Below are 19,779 nucleotides of genomic sequence, written 5' to 3'. Positions count from 1 at the left end.
TTCTCTCTTTGTCTTGAAATTTTGCCATTTTCATTATGATGTGTCTTGAGGTGGGCCTCCTTGGGTTCCTCTTGATTGGGACTCTCTGTGTTTCCTGTATTTGTGTGACTTTTTGTCTCATCAAATTAGGGAAGTTTTCCATCATCACTTGTTCAACTAGGTTTTCTATCCCTTGTTCTTCTTCTTCTCCTTCTGGTATCCCTATTATACGGATATTATTACGTTTCATATTGTCTTGCATTTCTCTTAATCCCTCTTCATTCTTTCTGAGCCTCTTTTCCCTTTCTTGCTCTTTCTGGGTGTTTTCTTCTATTTTGTCCTCTAGCTCGCTGATCCGATCTTCTGCTTCATCGATCCTCCTTTTCATTCCTTCTACTGTGTTCTTCATTTCAGAGATTGTATTCTTCATTTCCTCTTGGCCCTTGTTGAGAGTTTCTATTTCCTTTTTTATGCTGATGTAGTTTTCATTGAGTTCATTGTAGCTTCCCTGTAGTTTCTCGTAGCTCATTGTGAGCTCATTGAGCTTCCTGACAATCACTGCTTTGAATTCAATATCTGATAGTTGAATTGCCTCTGTTTCATTTAGCATTCTTTTTGAGGCTTCCTCCTTTCCTTTCATTTGGAGAGTATTTCTTTGTCTTCCCATTGTTTGTGAGACTCTTCTTGTTCACCTCAGCTTCTTATATTGATCTGTTCTGGCTCCCTCGGTTTATGAGGTGAACTTCTTTAGTAGAGTAGCAGTGAGTTTCAGTGGTACTATTTCCTTGACCCCCCAAGCTCGCTGGTCTTGGGCTGTTGTTTAAGTTGGCTTTGTGTTTGCCTTTGGCTTCTGATTGTTGTTGAGTCTTTCTTTGGTGTTTCCTTCCCGCCAGCTGGTTAAATGTGGGTCACTCTGTCCACCACCTTCTATATTTTGTTGTGCTGGTGAGGGCAGGTTGTGTTGAGGCTGGTTCTTCTGTGTGTACAAGGTTTAAAGGAATCTTGTTCAGTTGTTTGTATTGGGTACTGTCTCTACTGTTTAGTTGTATTTCCAGATAAGCCCTGGATTGAGGTTTGTGTGGTTACTACTCCCTCCTTCACCTTCTTCTGCTGTTATCTGTTAGTGGTTCCTTAGTTGTTGGGTTTCCTCTTCCAGTGGGTATCCTGGTGTTCACCTCCTCCACCTATTCTTTTTTGTCATCAGATGGAGGGGAGGGCAAAATGGTTTAAGACAGCAACCGAGAATTCTATGCTATTTACAGTAGTAGCAAGTAGGGAAGATATAGGAGATCCTTTCACTATGTATAGTGTTAACCGTGGTCTTCCACCCAGCTAGCTGATTTTTAGAAAGGATGGAAAGAAGATAAGACTCTTGTTGGGGGAGGAAGGATTGTGAGTTGGATCTATAAAGCAGAGAGGTTGTGGGCAGTCAGATTCTGGGGTAAGGTGAGAGTAAAGGGTAGTAAATAGGTGTAGTGTGTGAGAGAATAGAGTTAACCACTACAGTAATAGAGTTCAGGAAACTTTGAAATGGGCTACGATCTGGGGCGGGGGGTGTTGTGAAGTAATTACACTTGCATGGAACAGCAGTTATTTACAATAATATTATGGCAACATTCATATGGCAGAGTCTATGAAATCTAGGTAATAAGGATATGGAGTACCGAACATTGAGTAGTATGCTGATAGGACACAGGTGAGTTAATGGACAGTAGATTAGTAATACAGTATAGAAAGAGATATCAGGGGAAAGCTGTCAGGTCATACAATAAAACCAGCCTAGCAAAGCAGGCTATACAAAAATAAGAGGGATATAAAAATACTGTTAAAAAAATGTAGGAACACTGGAAAAATAATAATAATACAAATATGCAATAACTTGCAGGTTCTCTGTAATAGCAGAGTGACATTTATCTCACTGTCCCAGCTGTTTTGATGCCCCTTCTTTGGGTTCAACTTTGGTCTTTTCACCGATCCAGGATTTTGTCCCACTTGTAGGTATTTAGGAAAAAATTTAAAAAAGAAAAAAAAAATAGAAAAGGCAGACGAAGGCAGGAAGAAGAGATAAAATTGGAGGACAGGAAGGAGGAAGGAATAAAACAAGAAATCAGGTAAGAGAGGAAAAAGAAATCAAAAGAGAATAAAAACAATAAAACTTAAAAAATTAAAAATTGTTAAAAAAATAGAATCAAATTAAAAAGTCTCTTGATTTCAAAGTGGGCAAACCGGTTTTTCTGCTCTTGCTGGCTGAGGCAGTCTGAAGGATGACTTGTTTGGCTTTTCTTCCTAGGCCCGTGGGGTTCTTACTGGCTCCTCGGCCCGCCCGCCGCCGCCCGGCGTGACCGGTGCTCCCTGCGCTCCGGTGAGCGGGTGCGGCCCGTCTGCTGCCTGCGCGCTCACAGCTGGGGAGCAAACAGGCCAGAGCCACTGATCACTTCAGGAGAATTCCCCAAACAGTGTCTGTGTCCATTCACTCCTTCCTCTTGGGAAATTCCTCCTGATCGAGCCCGCTGCTCTCCAGTGGCCCGGTTTCTCTCACCGCCAAAGCTCCAGCCAGAACGGTGACCCTGGGAGTCCGGGTCCGCAGCGCGACTCGGCTCTGGCGTTCACCGCCTCCAAAGCTGCTCGCCACCCGGTGTGCCCGCCAGCACCTGGACTCCTCTCAGAGCTGCCCAGACTTTGCTCGGCTCTGGGAGGGAGCAGCCGACCTGGCTCTCTCCCACTAACCCTACGGCAAACCCAGCCACGGCCCCCGGGCCTGGGGCTGCAGCCCCGGGACCACACGCCTGTCCCGGGAGCCTACCTTGATGCAGCGATCTGTTCTTTGTTCTTTCGGTTCTGCCACAATCCTTGGTCCTCCGTTCTCAAAAATGCTGAAATATGTTGGTTGCTTGCCTTTCCACTCCAAAGATCGGTCAGGACTCTCTCCCCTGAGCAGAGGAAAGCCAAATCTGCTCCTTCCTACTCCGACACCATCTTAGATCCCACTTTAGTTTGTTTATTTAACATTTAGTGAATGTTTATGAGGACGTTTCCTCTGTATTCCTCACAGAACATAGTTGACTCGTTTATTTAGAAATTCACGTACACACTCTCTTAAGAGAGACAAGTGAACCCATTTTCCCTTCCTTGAGCTTGGAGTACCCCTCCTAACAACTTACCCTATTTCCACTTCCTATAGAACCATAGAAAGGCCATTAAGATAAGACTGTCCAATAGGAATTCCTGTGATTATGGAACTGTTCTTTGGTTGTGCTGTCCAATATGGTAGCCATTAGCCACACATGACTATTGAATGATTCAAATATAGCTAGTGCAACTGAGTAACTGAATTTTAGTTGTATTTAATTTTAATTAAATGTAAACAGTTGCCCGTGGCTAATAGCTATTATATTGGACAACGTCAGTCTAGATCAGTGGCTTTCCAACTTTTTTGATCCAATAGTACAATGAGAAATACATTTTATATTGCAATCCAGTTTATATATACACAAACAAGTTTCTTGAAAAAATAGTCACCTTAACTTGTGTAATATATTTTAATATTTTATGTTCTGTTAAATTTCAGGCTGTTTACAACCCACTATAGATTTCATAGATCTCTGATGAATTATGATGTGCTGTTTGAAAAACACACTGCACATTTTATAGGTGGATGATATGAGGCCCAAAGAAGTGCAATAGAGTCTGCAAGGTCACATAGCTAGTTAGTGGTAGGGTAGGGCCAACTATTAGAGTTCCTAAGCTAGAGATATTTTCAGGAGGGGTGAAGAATGATTCTTCCTTCTGTTAAACATGTCCCCCAACTTTTCTGATGTTGGAGAAAAATCGTGTGCCACATTCTTTATTTTGACTAAATATTACATTCTTTATTTCGACTAAATAATTTATTTCGACTAGATATCATGGTGTCTTGCTTCCTACATGAACCATGTGCTCTGTATTTGAGTATTGGTACTTGTATGTTTAGATAATGTCCAAAATCAAAGCTACAATACCACAGAGACTTACTTTGTACCTACCACCTGTCAGGGGCACTAATGTAAAACTGCCTCCTGGGGAATAAAACCATTCTTTCCATTACTGGGTTGATTCTTAAGAACAACAAAACCTGTTGATGAAAAATCAAGGTGATTCTCACCTGAGTTCTTGGAATACTTGCCTCAAGTCTTGAATTATAAAGCCAAGCAAATATGTTTTCTCCATCATTCTGTCCATTCAATATGATACCCTCTTTTTATGCCTTATCAACAAAGAAAACATTGACAAAAGTGGTGTCTTTTTATTCTTCTGAAAAATGCATCCCTCCAAAAAGAGCAGAGTTATCTAACTGAGAGAAAAAATAGGCAGCAATTTAGAGGTACAGTAGTCTCTGTGTTAGGTGCATTCCTGACCAGTTTGTGCACGGAATCTCTTTTTCCTCATGGATATGTCCAAATGTATTTCAGTCAGAAAACAGGAGGCAAACTTGTCCTTAAGTGGAAAAAACAACAAAAGCATACTTAAAAAGGCAAGGAGCTTTTGAGAAGCATCACTTTAAAGGAAGACCAAAGAGTCCAATTTTGCATTACATTTGATTCTTACCACCATGGTCTGTAGCATGAACTGACTGAAATATCTAAGAAATGTATTTTGTGGTGTCAAGTTATCTATGACCCAATTTATTTTTCAAGCTGAAAATCAAAGGGCCTTATTACTTAACAATTGTCTTTTGCCAAAAGGATTGGTTATCTGGTTGCTGAGTTGCCCCACAGTTTGTCAAGTGCATGCAGTCTCCTATGCTCTACCACCACCAGTAAACCCTAGACAGCTAAACAGAATCTCATAAAGTCTAGCTGAATGCTAACCCTTTGGTTAAGATTCTTGGCTCTAAGGCTGAAAATGACAGTGTTCTCTTGGGATGTCAGCATATATACTGGTCTATAGAGGAATCATTCCTGTGTTTTGCATTATATGACAACCCAGCATAGTTAGAGTGTCACTTGCTGAGTAAATTCAAGAAAACATGCAGTTTTGAACATGAAAATTCCCCTTGAAATGCTAAGAATTGTTGTCCAGTTCTCAATTTTCTAAGTTCTTGGTTTTCAGAAAAGCAGGGCACTGGGAGGAAGAGAAATAAAGATGGGACAGGGCCCATGCTCAGGGGAGCAGAGGCTGGAAAGACCAGGGCACTAAGTGGACCCAGGAAGAAGGGGATGAAGCTGCATTTTAGGCTGAATTTTGTTCTTCTGGATTCCTCTTGCCTTCCTAGGCTCTCTAATCAACCTACCGTTTACCACGTCCTGCTTCACAATCCCTGTGCTGGTTGACATTCCCTTCGCTTATTTTTTAATCCCTCCTTCCTTTGACAGTCCAAGCCAATAAACTTTGTTCTGGGTAGACAAAGTTTATTTCCTTACCCCCAATGTGTTTTTCTGCTACCATCTCATTGCCCACACTTGAAAACCAAGTCATTTTGACTCTTTCATTCTCCCTGGTCCCACCCCACACTCAATTGCTTGCCAAATCTTTTTGGTGTTCCCTCAACTAGGAATTTCCTCCCCTTTCCCTTCAGACTTATGTCTTATTTCCATTAAGGCTCAGCTCTGATATCACCTTTTCTAGGTTGTGGAAAGCTCATTCACCCCCAGTTGGAATTAATCATTTGTTGCCTTCTATATCACTTTTTTAAAAATAGTACTTATGTTACTGAATGTAAGGGCTTCATCTCTTGGTGACTGTAACCTAATGAATCTCGACCAAGACAGAATATGATCAAGGAAAGTTTATTATTTGTAGCAAGTAAGGGGAACGCTGGGGATAATTCCCAAAGCAGTGTCTCCAAATACACAAGGGGAATTACTTTTATTGGGACTAGTTATGCATATTCATCAAAAAAGAGGTCATTATATGCAGAGATGAGGTCATTCTAGCATAGGTGCAATAAGGGATTATGCTTTATTTTATATCATATGTGCAGAAAATAGTAGGTAAACTCTGCCTGGGGAGGGGAATTTAGTATTAGGATTAAACAGAGTCAGTGTTTCTTTTAGGCATCCTTATCTGATTTCAGTAGGAACAGGGTGTTATCATCTTGTGGTCAGCCTTTCAGGGAAGTGCTTGTTCTGCAAGACTGCTCAGCAAAGATTGTTATTTTCACAACTGAGCAAGCCTCTTAACCCTATTCTGCTTGTATTTACTGTTATTAGTTGTCTCCAGGCCTGTCCTCTCCACTAGATCCGAAAGTTTTTGGAGGATGGAAGCTCTCTTTAAGTGATGTTTTATCCTCTGTGCTTAGCACACAGTAGATACTCTGTAAAAGCTTATGGAATGAATATATTAATGAATATTCAATCCTTACTATACCTGTCTTCCAAGGGTATGTTCTTAAGCTTTTAAAGCTGTGACCTGACAGTGTGGTGAATATGCATGTATTGCTGAGAAGGCTGTTTGGGAACCAGCAGTATCCTGCCATGGTTTTAGGATCAGGTGACCTACAAGGAAGCTACACTATGGTATCTCAGACTCCTTGTGGCCCCGAGATTCTGTGACCTTTTCATTTCACTTGAGAGAGTATATGTTGTCAATTTAAGAGACATCCAAACTGAAACTGGAAAAGACGGGCATTGATGCTGCCTGTCACATATCAAACCCAATAAGCAGAGACAGGGATTGAATCTTTATGGGGACTTTATTCAGATGGCCAGTGATCTGAGAACAGGGCAGGTTCATACCTTAATGGTCTGGCTTACATTTTCTTTCAAGCCAGCCTTTTTATAACAGGGAATACACAAGGTGTGGTGAGAGGTTTTGAAATTCAGGGGAAATTAGGTAAAAGAAAACTGCAGCATTCTCGCCCTAGGTGGTTAGCCATTCCCCCAGGCAGGGCGGTCATCTTTCTCTCCCAGGAACACAATGGCCTCCACTTGTTCTCCAGGCTGTGGTCTTTAGCTGTGGCCCAGGAGAAGGTGGGCTGTCTTTCCTGGGAGTGGTAGGCCTTATCTGCAGTTCCTGAAACAATAGCTTTAACATATGTATTACCTACTAGGCTTATTAATTATTTACCTTAAACTAAAATTTTCCAATTTTTGAGTCCCCTATCAAAAAGCCTGTAAGAATTTTTATGAGTTCATGTGAGCCAAACTGATGACAATTGCTGGTAAGCAAAACCTCAATGTGTTGAGAAAATGGCAGTTTTATACCTTATTTTATGCATTACAATCAGAGGGGTAGGCATAAAGGGATTATATGAAATCTACTGGTGATAGATTAGAGAGGCAGGAGAAAGCAATGTGGGGAAACCTCTAGGATTGGATAAAAAGGAAAATGAGCCCTGGCTGGTGTAGCTCAGTGGATTGAGTGTGCGGGCCTGCAAACCAGAGGATTGTGGTTCGATTCCCAGTCAGGGCACATGCCTGGGTTGCAGGCCAGTGCCCAGCAGGGGATGCACGAGGGACAACGATACATTGATCTCTCTCTCCCACTCTCCTTCCCTCCCCCTCTAAAGATAAATAAATAAAATATTTTAAAAAACCCTAAAATGATAGACATACTTTTTTTTTCAAGTAACATCAACTTTTAATAATGGAAACAAATTGCCATTCCAAAAACTATTTCCAGGATGAAAAATATTCCCTATAAAAATAAACTTAAACTCATAAAAAATAAACTTAAACTCATCAAAATTGTAAATATTATAACTTTTTACATCTGTGACTTAAAATGCTCACCTGTAATACTTACCTCTTCATTTAACATCATTCCTGAACCATCGCATAATGAAGAAAAAACAGTATCACAGCAAAACTTAAATAGTTTAATTTAACATAAGAATTTGCACAATTCAACTACTGTGGAAAACAGTATGGAATTTCTTCAGAAAACTAAAAATGGAACTGCCTTTTGACCCAGCAATTCCACTGCTGAGATTATATCCTAAGAACCCTGAAACACCAATCCAAAAGAAACTATGCACCCCAATGTTCATAGCAGCATAATTTACAATAGCCAGGTGCTGGAAGCAACCTAAATGCCCAACAGTAAATGAATGGATGAAAAAACTAAGGTATGTTTATACAATGGAATACTATGCAACAGAAAGAAAGAAGAATCTCCTACCCTTTGCGACAGCATGGATGCAACTAGAAAGCATTATTCTAAGTGGAATAAGCCAGGTGGTAAGGGACAAATACCATATGATCTCACCTTTAACTGGAACATAATCAACAAAAGAAAAAAGCAAACACAATATACCCAGAGACATTGAAATTAAGAACAGTCTAACAATAGCCAGAGGGGAGGTGGGAAGGGACAATGGGGGTAAGGGTTTTCAGGAACTACTATAAAGGACACATGGACAAAACCAATAGGGAGGGTAGAAGCAAGGGAGGGAGGTGGATTTGGCTGGGGTAGGGGGAGAGATGGGGGGAAAATGCAGACAACTGTAATTGAACAACAATAAAATAATTTGAAAAAAATTTGCACAATGATTTTTAAAAATCAGCGGCCTCAGGGGGCTTTCTTCTTTTAGGAATGCAGGTGGTTAGAGGATAGTCAACAGTTAACATGATAATAATAACAGTGAGGGGATTTGTGGTCTCTGCTTTGGTATGGCTGTTGTACCCAGAGGGTTCTGGAAAATGTGAAGTTACCTTGCCATTCCAAAGATATGTTATCTTAGATGCAAAAATATGATAGACAAGCTCAATTAAAGTAAAGATTGACCTTTGTCTGGGAAGATTCTAGCCTGGGACAATTACTGCCTGGTGACCTGCCTTTAGTAAGAAAGTTTTTTAAATTTCAGACTATCCTATGTGGTTACTTTAGGTCCCCAAGTGTGTAAGGCTGCCACACAGGCTTCCCTTGAGCTTGTCAGGTTTAGTATGTGCCTTTTTTCTTCACAGTATTGTTTGTGGTCACAAGCCCTACGGAATCTAAGGAGCCTTGATATACAAGTGTCTTTGTTAAGCCATATGAGAAAATTAGAATTTCAAAGTGATTTTTTTCACTTACTTGAATTTTAATGGTTTAATAACCTCTGAAATATAGTCAATCGCTGGAATACATATTATTAAAGTAAGACATTAGCAAAAATGGCAGAGTGAGGACCTCAGAAAATTCTACCCATAATAGCAATGGAAAAACTGGCAAAAATTTTCAGAAGGAACTTTTTCAGAACTCTGGAAATTAACCAAAGTCTTACAACAATCTGGGGAGTATGTATTCAAGAAAAACAGGTGCATTTCAGTAAGAATCGTGAGTTTTGTGATGTTTTCACTTGCCCTGTACCCACCCCTTGCCTCAAAAATTGGCATCTTGCAATCACAAGAAAAGCCCCTCCAGGAATACAAAAGAGAAATTGTATCTCCATGCCTTATGCCTTCTATTAGTAATACCATACAATTTCTTTCCAACTTAATGTGAAATTTTAACAAACTCTTAGAAACCTTGATTTCCTTTCAGAACAGAAACAAGCAAAATCTAAAGCAAAGATGGATTTTCTAAAAAGCAGGTGGGGGTGAGGAGGGATTAAAACTAGCCTTAGAATCTTTTCTCATGCAAATGTATGCCAACCAGTATCCCAAATGACCTCTACTAGGTCTAAAAAGCCTGAACATAAGAGACATTCTCTCACCCCAGCCAGAACACCAACCAGCACCATGGCACAAAGCCCCAAGTAGCAGAGACAGAGGATTCCTGGTGTACACAAAACAGCAAAGTTCAAACCAAGTCCCCACAATAAGAGTGAAAGCATAGGCCCTGGCTGGTGTAGCTCAGGAATTGAGTGCTGGCCTGTGAAGCAAGGGGTCACTGGTCCAATTCACAGTCAGGGCACATGCCTGGGTTGCAGCCCACGTCCCCAGTAGGGGGCACTCGAGAGGCAACCACACATTGATGTTTTTCTCTCTCTCCCTTCCTTCCCCTCTAAAAATAAATAAAATCTTTTTAAAAAGAATGAAAGTGTAGAATAACTACCCAAGAACTGAGGTTTCTTTCTTTTTAAGTTAAAACTTTCACAACCTTCCACATCCTTCACAACCCTTCTGCAACTTTCACAAACCTTACTCATTCAGAAATAACCATTTTAATTTAACTCACTTTCAATGCTTATCTTTTTAATGATGGAAAGGACCATACTCTAACTCTATCAGACAGCCAAAAGTACCTGGATTTGGAAACACATTACATAACTTCTTGAAACATAGGCTTTTTGTCCTATTCCTTGTGAAATCCTAGTTGTGGAATGGGGCTTTGGGTAGAACCACCCCTTCACCCTAAGCAGAATAAATTTGCTGAGAAAGCCACCACCTGGGAAATGCAAAAAGAAAGAACTCAGCTATGGAAGCTGCTGTGCCTTTCCAAAAGAGGAATTTCACTTCTCCTTCAGGAGTGCAGGTCCAGCTTCCCCTTTCAGCATCAACCATAGTAGCAAGGTCTGAGTCCTCCTCAAGTGGTGCTCATTTTATACATGTCTTTCAGGTCTTTAGTAAGACTCGGTCTCCTGGCAGGCTCATCAGATGTATACATGGACCTGCAATGAGCAAAGTTGTGTAAAATGGTTAGTGTTTTGCCCTAAATGTTATGCATATTATTTAATTTTTGACTCACACTCCAAATCCTTTCGTAATGTTCTAGGAGGGCTCGGTACCCACTGTTTGTGGCCCAGTTGGATTCCGTCAAGTGAATTGCCGCAGCAAAGCTGGGCATCCTATTGGGATTCTCTTGGTGGAGGTGCTGAGCCTCATTAACCTTATTTATAACCGGCCACCTTTTATCTGCCATCAACAGGATATTAAGGAGAGCCTGTATATCCATCCAGTTTGGATGATGAGTGGCAAACATGGAGGTGATAAAATCTTCCATTCTCTGAGGATCCTCCCTATATAGAGGTTGGAATTCTTCCAATTCAGTAGGCCTGAAATAGAGAATGGGGTATGGGCCCAATAGTAGCCAGTGGGCTGGCCTTCCTGAGTTACTCCATCTATAGGATGTTGCCTCAAAGGGAACTGTCTGCTCCAGATAGAAATGCTGCCTGGCCAAATTGGGTGCCCTGATGGGTCTTTGAGGAGGGATATCCTTCCCTCATCACACAGGGTGGGGCCATTGGTTGTGTGGACCCTATTTCAGGGGTATCTGGCAGTGGGAGTAGAGACAAGGGAGGTCTTCCTGCTACTAATCCTGTGTCCCCTGGGTTCAGGGCATTGATGAGACTTATTTCCTCATTTTCCTTTTCCTCTTGCATTCTACTATCAGGAGGTGTTTTGAGGCAACTTCCCACCTCTGTAGCATCAAACAATTCTCTGTCCCTGGTGAAACCCTGTTATGTAACAACATAAATGCCTTGACATAACAGATTTCATCCCATTTGTCTAACTGTTGGCAATATATTTCTAATTGAATGATGGTACAGTAATTTAAGGAACCATTTAGGGGCCATTTTCTCCTGCAGTCTAAAATATACATAGGCCACACAGTATTACAATAAAGAACCCATTCCTCCTTAGACATTGGATAATGGCTGTATATGCTCCAGTCTGCTAAAATTCTACCCAGTGAGCTTCCTTCAGGAGCCAACACAGAAAAGCCCTTATTGTCCTAGATGTACAGGCTAAAAGCTATGACCAAAAGAATGTAGGCAAACTGGGAACATATAAGCAGAACTTGGACCCACAGCTCAATTATTCCAAATGAGTGCTCACAAGCAAGTTTTCTACTAACCAATCTCACAAACAGCAGCCTCCAAACAACGGCCTCCCAAAACTTGGCCAGTCCTCACCAGGGCCTTGGTTCACAGACCCAAAACTCAGGTGGTCCTCATCCCTTCTGAGAGTCTACGCCCTACCCAGACCCGTTTCCTTTCCACTTACCAGGCGTACATAAGCAGCCAACGCCTCGTGTGGGTGTGCAGACAATTTCCCAGAGATTGGGAAACTCCCTAGTCCAGCTCCTGGGGTGTCAGCCTGCCACAGGCAGCTAGGATCCCACCAGAGTTACCATTACTATTACTGTTACTGAACATCATGGGGTCCTACTGCCCACCACCCATAGGCAAACTCCAAAGGCAGAGGTCTGGTGAAAAAGGAAAGAGGTCATTTATTCAAAAACCACACAATTTTGGAAGAATGGCAGGCTTCCATCTCAGAACCATTCCCTCTAAAACACCCAAAGAAAAACCCCCACCACCTTTTGCCGGATTAATTCAAGGCTGCACCTGGAATTCCTTCTCCCATTTAAAAATACCACTGTTTGAGCCCTGGCTGGTGTGGTTCAGTGGATTGAGTGCCAGCCTGCGAACCAAAGGCTCACTGGTTTGATTCCCAGTCTATGGCACATGTCTGGGTTGCAGGCCAGGTTCCCAGTAGGGGGAGTGCAAGAGGCAACCACACATTGATGTTTTTTCCCTCTCTTTCCTCTTCTCTTCCCTTGTCTAAACTAAATAAAATCTTCAAAAAAAATAAATAATAAATACCATCCTAAAAGGAAACACAGGTGGCTACAGCGTGACTATCCAGGTGGCTTAGATAGTTCCCAGTTGCAGGCTGGCTTCAGGCATCTTCCTGGAGTCTGCATCTTTCTGGAATCTGTGTGCACGAGTGCCCTACTTGTTGTGTGCTGTCTGCCCTTCTGCTTGCTTTGTGATGGCCCACCCCCTGTGCCCCATCCCTCAGGCCATTGGCTTGCTGGAGCATCCATGCACCTGACTGAGTAGGACTGTGCCACAGTAGTCACCTACACCACCACCACTTTCTGCACCTGGGAGGGGCCCCAGGCCTGTCATCTGGCCATACAGCTTCTAGTGCCTGCCAGTATGCGAGCGCTCTGCTCCCTTTGACAGGGACTCTGTCTGCCCTCTATTTAAATCTCTTGTCTGAAAATTCCATGCACTCTGGAAGTAAGTAAGAGGGCTTTTTCCCTCTTTCCAAACACTTCACTAGTCTGGTGCATGCTCCATGCAGGGGCCTCTTCCTGCTGTATCACACACTGTGCTGCTCAGTTGCGGGTTCAGTGCAACACTGGTGCACTAGCCTGTTTATCGTTGACCTGAGGATATGCTAATCTATCACACAACACTCTGAGGTTTCAGTCCTGCTACCTCTGGCATTTCCTGACCTCTCCCTTACCCTCGGGAACACAGGCTGTCACACCCCACCTCAGGATCCCTTCCCTCTCCTCAGCGATCTCACCCTGTGTTATCAGATGGAACAGGATGGAGCTAGAGTTTGTCATGCTACACAGAATGGTATCAATTTAAATCTCATGAATGCTTATTTCTGAAATTTTTCATTTAGTATTTCTAACCACTGTTGACCACAGATAACTGACCCAGCAGAAAGCAAAACCACAATAAGGGGGTCCTACTGTAGTCAGAAGTGATTCTGTTGGAAATTCAGTTTCTCTTCCAAATCTCAACCATGTCCCAGTTTGCTTCTTCATCTCCCTGAGATCTCCTTGTGGAAGACCTATTTCTGTTTCCTCCCTAGATCTCCTTATACATACTCTCTGTTATGTTACTACTCTTTGCTTCTGTTAGTCTCATCTGTTCTGGCTTTCATTTGTTTCACCATGTTGGCCCTGGTCTGACACAATGCATTCTGGGAATATATTGTCTAAGGAAGAGAAGGATTAAATAGAATAATGACAATAGTGACTTTCTTGCTGGCCTGAGATGAGCTGAAGAGGAAGAGGAAAATTCTTTGGCTACCATTTTGGTCAGAGTCACCCCAAGGGAAGCAGCACAGTTATCACAGGCTTTAAGCACTGGTGCTAATTTAACAGGGTAGCTAGGCCATGACATTGAGACAGGGATGGCGATAGATATGTTTATTTTTTTTAAACAAGTACTAAAGAGAGACCCAAGGCCTATATCACATCAATTCTATACATTCATCCAATGCCACCCTTCCTCACCCCAATCAGAGAAATGCCAGAGAGGCTACCTCTTTCCCACATTCCTCTCAAGCTACATATTTTCTGACTTTTTTCCTTTTTAGGATATACTGGATATTCATTTTAACCTGAATCTTCCAGCCTGTGAGGGGTAGAGAGTAGGGTGGATGGTACACAGTGTGATATTACACCACCTGAGTCCACCACCTCCTGGGGATGCCTGACCTGGGCAATCATTTTTAGCCTGGTATTTCCTGGACATGGACCAAGGACTGAGGCCAGTGATAGAAAGGCTAAGATAGCACTGGCTCTCTGGAATATTTGGCAGTGATGAGTTTTCATTGGGGAAAAAAGTGGCTGGCTCATTTCCAACTTCTTTATCTTTGAAATACTGCCAAAACTATAACCTTAATAATGAAAACATCTTGAGGAGAAAGGCTAATTAAATCCCTGAAACATTAGACTTCTGTAATGTTTCAAGAAAGGCAGTATACCTGGGTAGCTGTGTTTCTAAAGTTATAACTTCAAACAAATTATAACTGCAACTTGTATAAATTATGTAAAGTAAAACTTCAACCCCAACTGAGTGTTTTGAGCAGATGAACCTGTTTCCATGACCAGATGTGACCCATTTATATTTAGAAACATTTGTTTCTATGAAAACAATATGCTCCTGCCTTAGAAAACAATCTGTCCTTTCAAGTGAGTTAAACACATCCCACAATGCCATTTTTATAGGAAACCATTCACATGGGGTTCTTAGCAATCACTTTTGGAGAGTCCCTGCAGCTACTTGTAGCTGCACAGAAGGGCCCTTACTCTCTCTGAGTTTTGCTCCCCACAGGGGATGGGGAGACTCTGAGAGCTGAGAGAAGGTATGTGTTGGGTGTCTTAGCATTGAACTTGATGTATATTATAGGTCTTACAGAAATAACACCATAACCTATGAAATATACTATCAATTTGATTTTTGGTTGTAGGTTAAATAGTTTTTTGTGGGCTGCCTTGGAAGCTTATTTACTGCCTACAGTATTATTCCCCTCATAAAATTACTTAGAGACCTTTTGAGATAAAACCCCTTCATAAGTCAGTCTTGATTACTTTAGCAGATGCTTTCCCCATAGTGGTACAAAAGTGAATTTTAACTCCTCCTACATTACATGGTTATAAGTTCTAAGAGTTTTGCTTGTGATCTTATGAGGTTTAATTATATAGATAGATAGATAGATAGATAGATAGATAGATATAGGTATAGATATAGGTATATCTTACTTTATTTTGAGAGATTATCATAGTCATTGGTGAATCCCAAGAAGAAGTTATGCAGGATGGGGCAAAGATAGGTTTACAGTTGTTTGTATGGAAAATAATACAATAATTAATAAATAATAATATGAGAGTAAACCCTGTGTTCTGCATACTCACAATGATAAAGTTACTTTTTCCCACCCTGTATTTATCATCATCCATAAGATCTTTCTTTGAAGAAGTCATATGTGAATAAAATGGCAAATAAAAGTACCATCAAAACATTTAAAATACAACTTTATTATCATGATACTTTGAAATATCGGGATTTTTTGTTGTTGTTGTTAATGATTAGATTTGTTAAGTAACTGTCCAGACTTGTAAACATGCTATAAATCCATTAAGTAAATACAACAGAGTTTTTTGGTAATAATATAACAATGTCAAAAATAATAAAAATTGAAAACTATTATTAAACTTAAAAAAATTTACTCTTCCAGCTAAAATACTACATTTTCATGGTTGTATAATCTTTCAGGCTAACCCTTCCAAGCCACTAGCCACTAGAAACCTCACAATATTCCCTGTGACATAAGCAGGAGTTAGATATTCAGATAGTACTGTATTATCTTGATACACTCACCTTCAGAAAAGCTAGATAAGTGGCTATTTACAAAGAAGGCCCCATGAGAAAGAAGGTTTTGAGATAACTGTGGCCAAAAAAGTATTAAGACATGGTGCCAAATAGGACCAGGTCAAAAGAGGTGGTCAAGAGGAAGTAACCCTGCTGAAGGATTTTGCAGCCTTGTGAATGTCCTTGTTCCTCAAAGAAAATAATTTGCTTTGGCCCTAGCTGGTGTAGCTCAGTGGATTGAGTACAGGCCTGCAAACCAAAAGGTCACCAATTCAATTCCCAGTCAGGACACATGCCTGGGTTGCAGGCCAGGTCGCCTGCAGAGGGTGCACAAGAGGCAACCATACATTGATGTTTCTCTCTCTTTCTCTTTCCCATCCCCTATCTCTAAAAATAAATAATAAAATCTTTTTTAAAAAATAAAAAATAATTTGCTTCCATTAGATTGAAGCCCATGACCTTTCACCCTTAGTACAAAGGTAATAATCAGTAAACTACACAAGCAAACCCCTTCTGTTAAATTTTCCTGTTTTTTTGTTTGTTGGTTTTCTTTCAGTTTTATCCAAGTATGAAAACCAGATTACTATTTTCACTGACTACCTAGAAGAATTTCCAGACACAGATGAGCTGGTATGGATCTTGGGGAAACAGCATCTCCTTAAAACAGGTAAGGTTTAAAAAAACAAAACAAAAACAGGTAAGGTTTGGTAACATTTGTCTGTGAGACCCGAAATGAGGTGGGTGCTTGAGGTTAAGGTCCTATATGTTTTTCCTCCTTGAGTTGGCAGAACATTACCTTGAAACCTGTTAATTCTACTCCTAGGCAGATTTACCATGCAGCAAAAGGAGTTTCAGCCTTAGGCCCTTCACTTGCACAGGCCCCTTCCAAGACCCTAAGAGGCCAGTTTTGCATGTTCACACCGTCATTAAGTGTTTGTACAATGTGAAAAATCACATATTTGTATTATTTTCCTTAAACAAGAACCCCTGGATTCTATAAGCCTTAGGTTCCAAAAAAGTATGGACCCACTCCTGGTATCACTTACTAGTATCTAGTCTTTGCTGATTGGGCTACATACTTTTAATTCCTCACCTGCCCTTTTCTGTCTAGATTAAAAACGCTATCACTCAGAAGACTTCTAAACAGTCCATGGCTGTCTGAAACAATATCAGACACTGAGAAGTCTTGTAGTTTTAGATATTTTGTTGACTGTAGTTCTGCCTTAATTTATCCTGATTTTATATAGAACTTACAGCTATTGTAGCTAGATAGATGGAGAGGAGGCTTCAGTTTTTCTTTCTTACCTTTATAGTCTTATAGATTGGGAAAGACCTTTAAACCTAAAACTGCTACCTTGCACTCAGATAAAGCCTGAGCTTGGAGAGTCAGTTCTGATTTTGTATCTGTTTGAGGAAAGGCCATAGGATAGAAGGAAAAACAGGAAGAAGCTGATCAAAAGGCAGGAGAGGAAGTTGGGTATTTTGTAGCGCCTGAGTCTGGCTTCAACATTTTGATAGGCAAATCCTAAACAGTGCAGAATACTCAAGGCTAGCAATTAGGAGAATCTTTCTGTTCAGACTTTTCTCCTGCCTTAGATAAATCACTTGCTCTTTCTGGAGTTTAACTCCCTTCACTAGCACATACGGTGAGGGGCTTGGAGATCATCTCTTCTAGTTCTGTATTCCATGACAACAGAAATCTCTAGGTTGTCAAACATGCCCATATTCGAATGTTCAGTTAGGAAATGCCTTTTAAAGTGAAATTCTTAAGATATCCATATAACTTCCCCAGCTGTTCTAGCATATAGGCAAACTGAGAGGTATAGAGAATATCAGAGGAAAGAGTGACTGATCTGAACATTTTGAGAGGAAGTATATATAATAGTACGTAACATTTATCACAGGCTTACTGCATACTGTAGCATCTAAACATTTTCCATGTATCAACTTGTTGAATGCTCACAGCCCTATGGAGTAGGTACTATTATCCTCCCCATTTTACTGATGAGGAAAGTGAATCTTAGTGACAAGGCTACACAACTGGTAAGTAGCAGAGTCAGTGTTCAAACCCAAGAGGAGTTTGACTCCTAAGAATCTTTCTCTTAACCTTTAGACATCTGCTTCCCAAAATGTGCTGGACATTCTGGGCATGAAAGGGTTGGAAAATCTGGACAGTTCAATTTTATGATTAGTTCAAAGTAAAGGCAGAACAGAAAATAGAAACTATAGGCTAAAATTGAATTTCCTTTTTTTTCTTTTAAAATGCAATGGCTCTAAGTTCTACACAGAATACGAGCATGGCTATGTTGTTAAAAAGGGGAAGAGAGAAGACTAAGAAAGATAGAACCACATCTAAATACCGATGAGAATGTGGAAGCCGTATTTGTGGCCAGCAAATTAAATTTGTCATAAAATACAAGAAAGCAAGCTTTCAAAAAAGATATAATTTTTTATGATGTTATACATCCATTTAGGTTATAAATGCCAGTTGCTCTAGGTCAGGGTTGTCAAACTCATTTTTACCAGGGGCCACATCAGCCTCGCATTTGCCTTCAAATGGCCTAATGTAATTTCAACTCCTTAACAGTTAACATGTAGTCACATTTATACAGTCCTAAAATTATTTCAGCCCTTTGAAGGCAATGGCAAGGCTGATGTGGCCCCCAGTGAAAATGAGCTTGACACCCTGCTCTAGGTGGTACTGATACACTTCTTACATGCTTAATTTGCTTAACAGGGACATTTCCTTTTTAGTTAAATGTGTACACCTGTGTGTCACCCCTCCCACACACCCACACCCAGTTTTAGATAACAGACAATGAATACTAATGACAGATCCAATCAATTATCATCATTCAAGCAGGGGCTAAATTGCCTTGTTAGTGAGTTATTCAGTGTCCTTGCTTATCCTATTCCTTGTCTTCTGGCCATGACCCAGTGTTAGTACCCACCAGAGCCATGGAGCTCATTGAAAAAGAGACAAGAACCACACAGCATCATTGTATTACTCAGTGGCTCTAGTCAAAACATAGGTAGGAAGAAATGCTGAAGTTCTTTGTTTAAAATGAGATTGGGTTTCCTGTGAATTCCCCTAGCCCCAAAACAATGGAATTAACTGGTTATTTGAAAATGAGTTTGTTGCTAGCTCAGAAATCAAAGGCAAATAAGAGATATAGTAATTTAATTTGAATTTCACATTTAATTACAGAAAAATCTAAGCTGTTGTCTGATATAAGTGCTCGTCTATGGTTTACATACAGAAGGAAATTTTCACCAATTGGTAGGTATATCATTTGTTGTACTGTGCTTTCTTCCTTGTAGATAGCTTGCTTGAAGTTATCAGTGACTTCATAGAAACCTCCAAATTAACAGCTCATTATGGTTAAGAATTTGATTTAGGGGAGTATTTAAGTCTTACACTTTATGCAAAAGATTCATTGTCAAGGTACCTCATCATGTATGTCTCCGTAGTGTGAATGTATAATGCCAGTATTGTTTTGAGCCCACCTCTAAGTGTTCAGGCTCTTGATAGTATTATTTATTTTACTTCTGAGAGTGAGGAAAAAGTCACTTTTAATTTGAGCAGTGTTTATTAAATTATAATCTACTGCTTTGTGCAGCTTCTTGATTATTAGAGGCAACTGTACCTGAAGGAAAGAAAATAATTATTTTGATTGTTTTTTCCTATGAAATGAAAACACCTTGCCACTGGGAGATAATTAGGCCACTTGGACCTAATACTAGGCTGTTAGAGTACCAGCTGCTGTCTAGAAGAAAGGACAGTTTAATGAGCTAAGTGAACAGGCTCTCTCTAGAGAAAATTTGTAAAATGTTTGGAAGTAGGGTGACCTACCTATTCCTAGTATCATGTCCCTGTATGAAAAGATTATCAAACCCAAATGGTGGAAGCTATTTTCCTAGCAGGAAACCTGTCTGACCAATTCTGGTGCAGTACTGGACCTAGTAATTAACGTCAGATCCACCTTTCTGATTAAGTACCAAAAATGAAGTCCATACAGACAAATTTTTTTTTTGCCCTCCACAGGAAGTAC

The 19,779-nt window shown here is 40.6% G+C and overlaps 1 protein-coding gene across 2 annotated transcripts in view; it reads left to right on the top strand.

The window, feature by feature from the left end:
* ATG4A (autophagy related 4A cysteine peptidase) overlaps positions 1-19,779 on the top strand; it is a 65,036-nt gene that overhangs the window by 26,161 nt on the left and 19,096 nt on the right. Inside the window, exons 1-3 of one of the 2 annotated variants that reach the window (XM_036016741.1) lie at positions 10,788-10,867; positions 16,284-16,394; positions 18,936-19,007. Coding sequence is in view for 1 of the 2 variants with exons in the window: in XM_028523032.2 (XP_028378833.1) it covers positions 16,284-16,394; positions 18,936-19,007 (183 nt within the window). In the remaining variant the exon portion in view is untranslated. Of the gene's footprint in view, positions 1-10,787; positions 10,868-16,283; positions 16,395-18,935; positions 19,008-19,779 lie in introns of those variants that run through there. The other variant, XM_028523032.2, reaches the window with a different exon arrangement.

Source organism: Phyllostomus discolor, chromosome X, assembly GCF_004126475.2.
Source record: "Phyllostomus discolor isolate MPI-MPIP mPhyDis1 chromosome X, mPhyDis1.pri.v3, whole genome shotgun sequence".
NCBI classification, from domain to species: domain Eukaryota; kingdom Metazoa; phylum Chordata; class Mammalia; order Chiroptera; family Phyllostomidae; genus Phyllostomus; species Phyllostomus discolor.
Note: the sequence above shows the minus strand (reverse complement) of the source record. Positions and strands in the feature narration are given on the sequence as shown.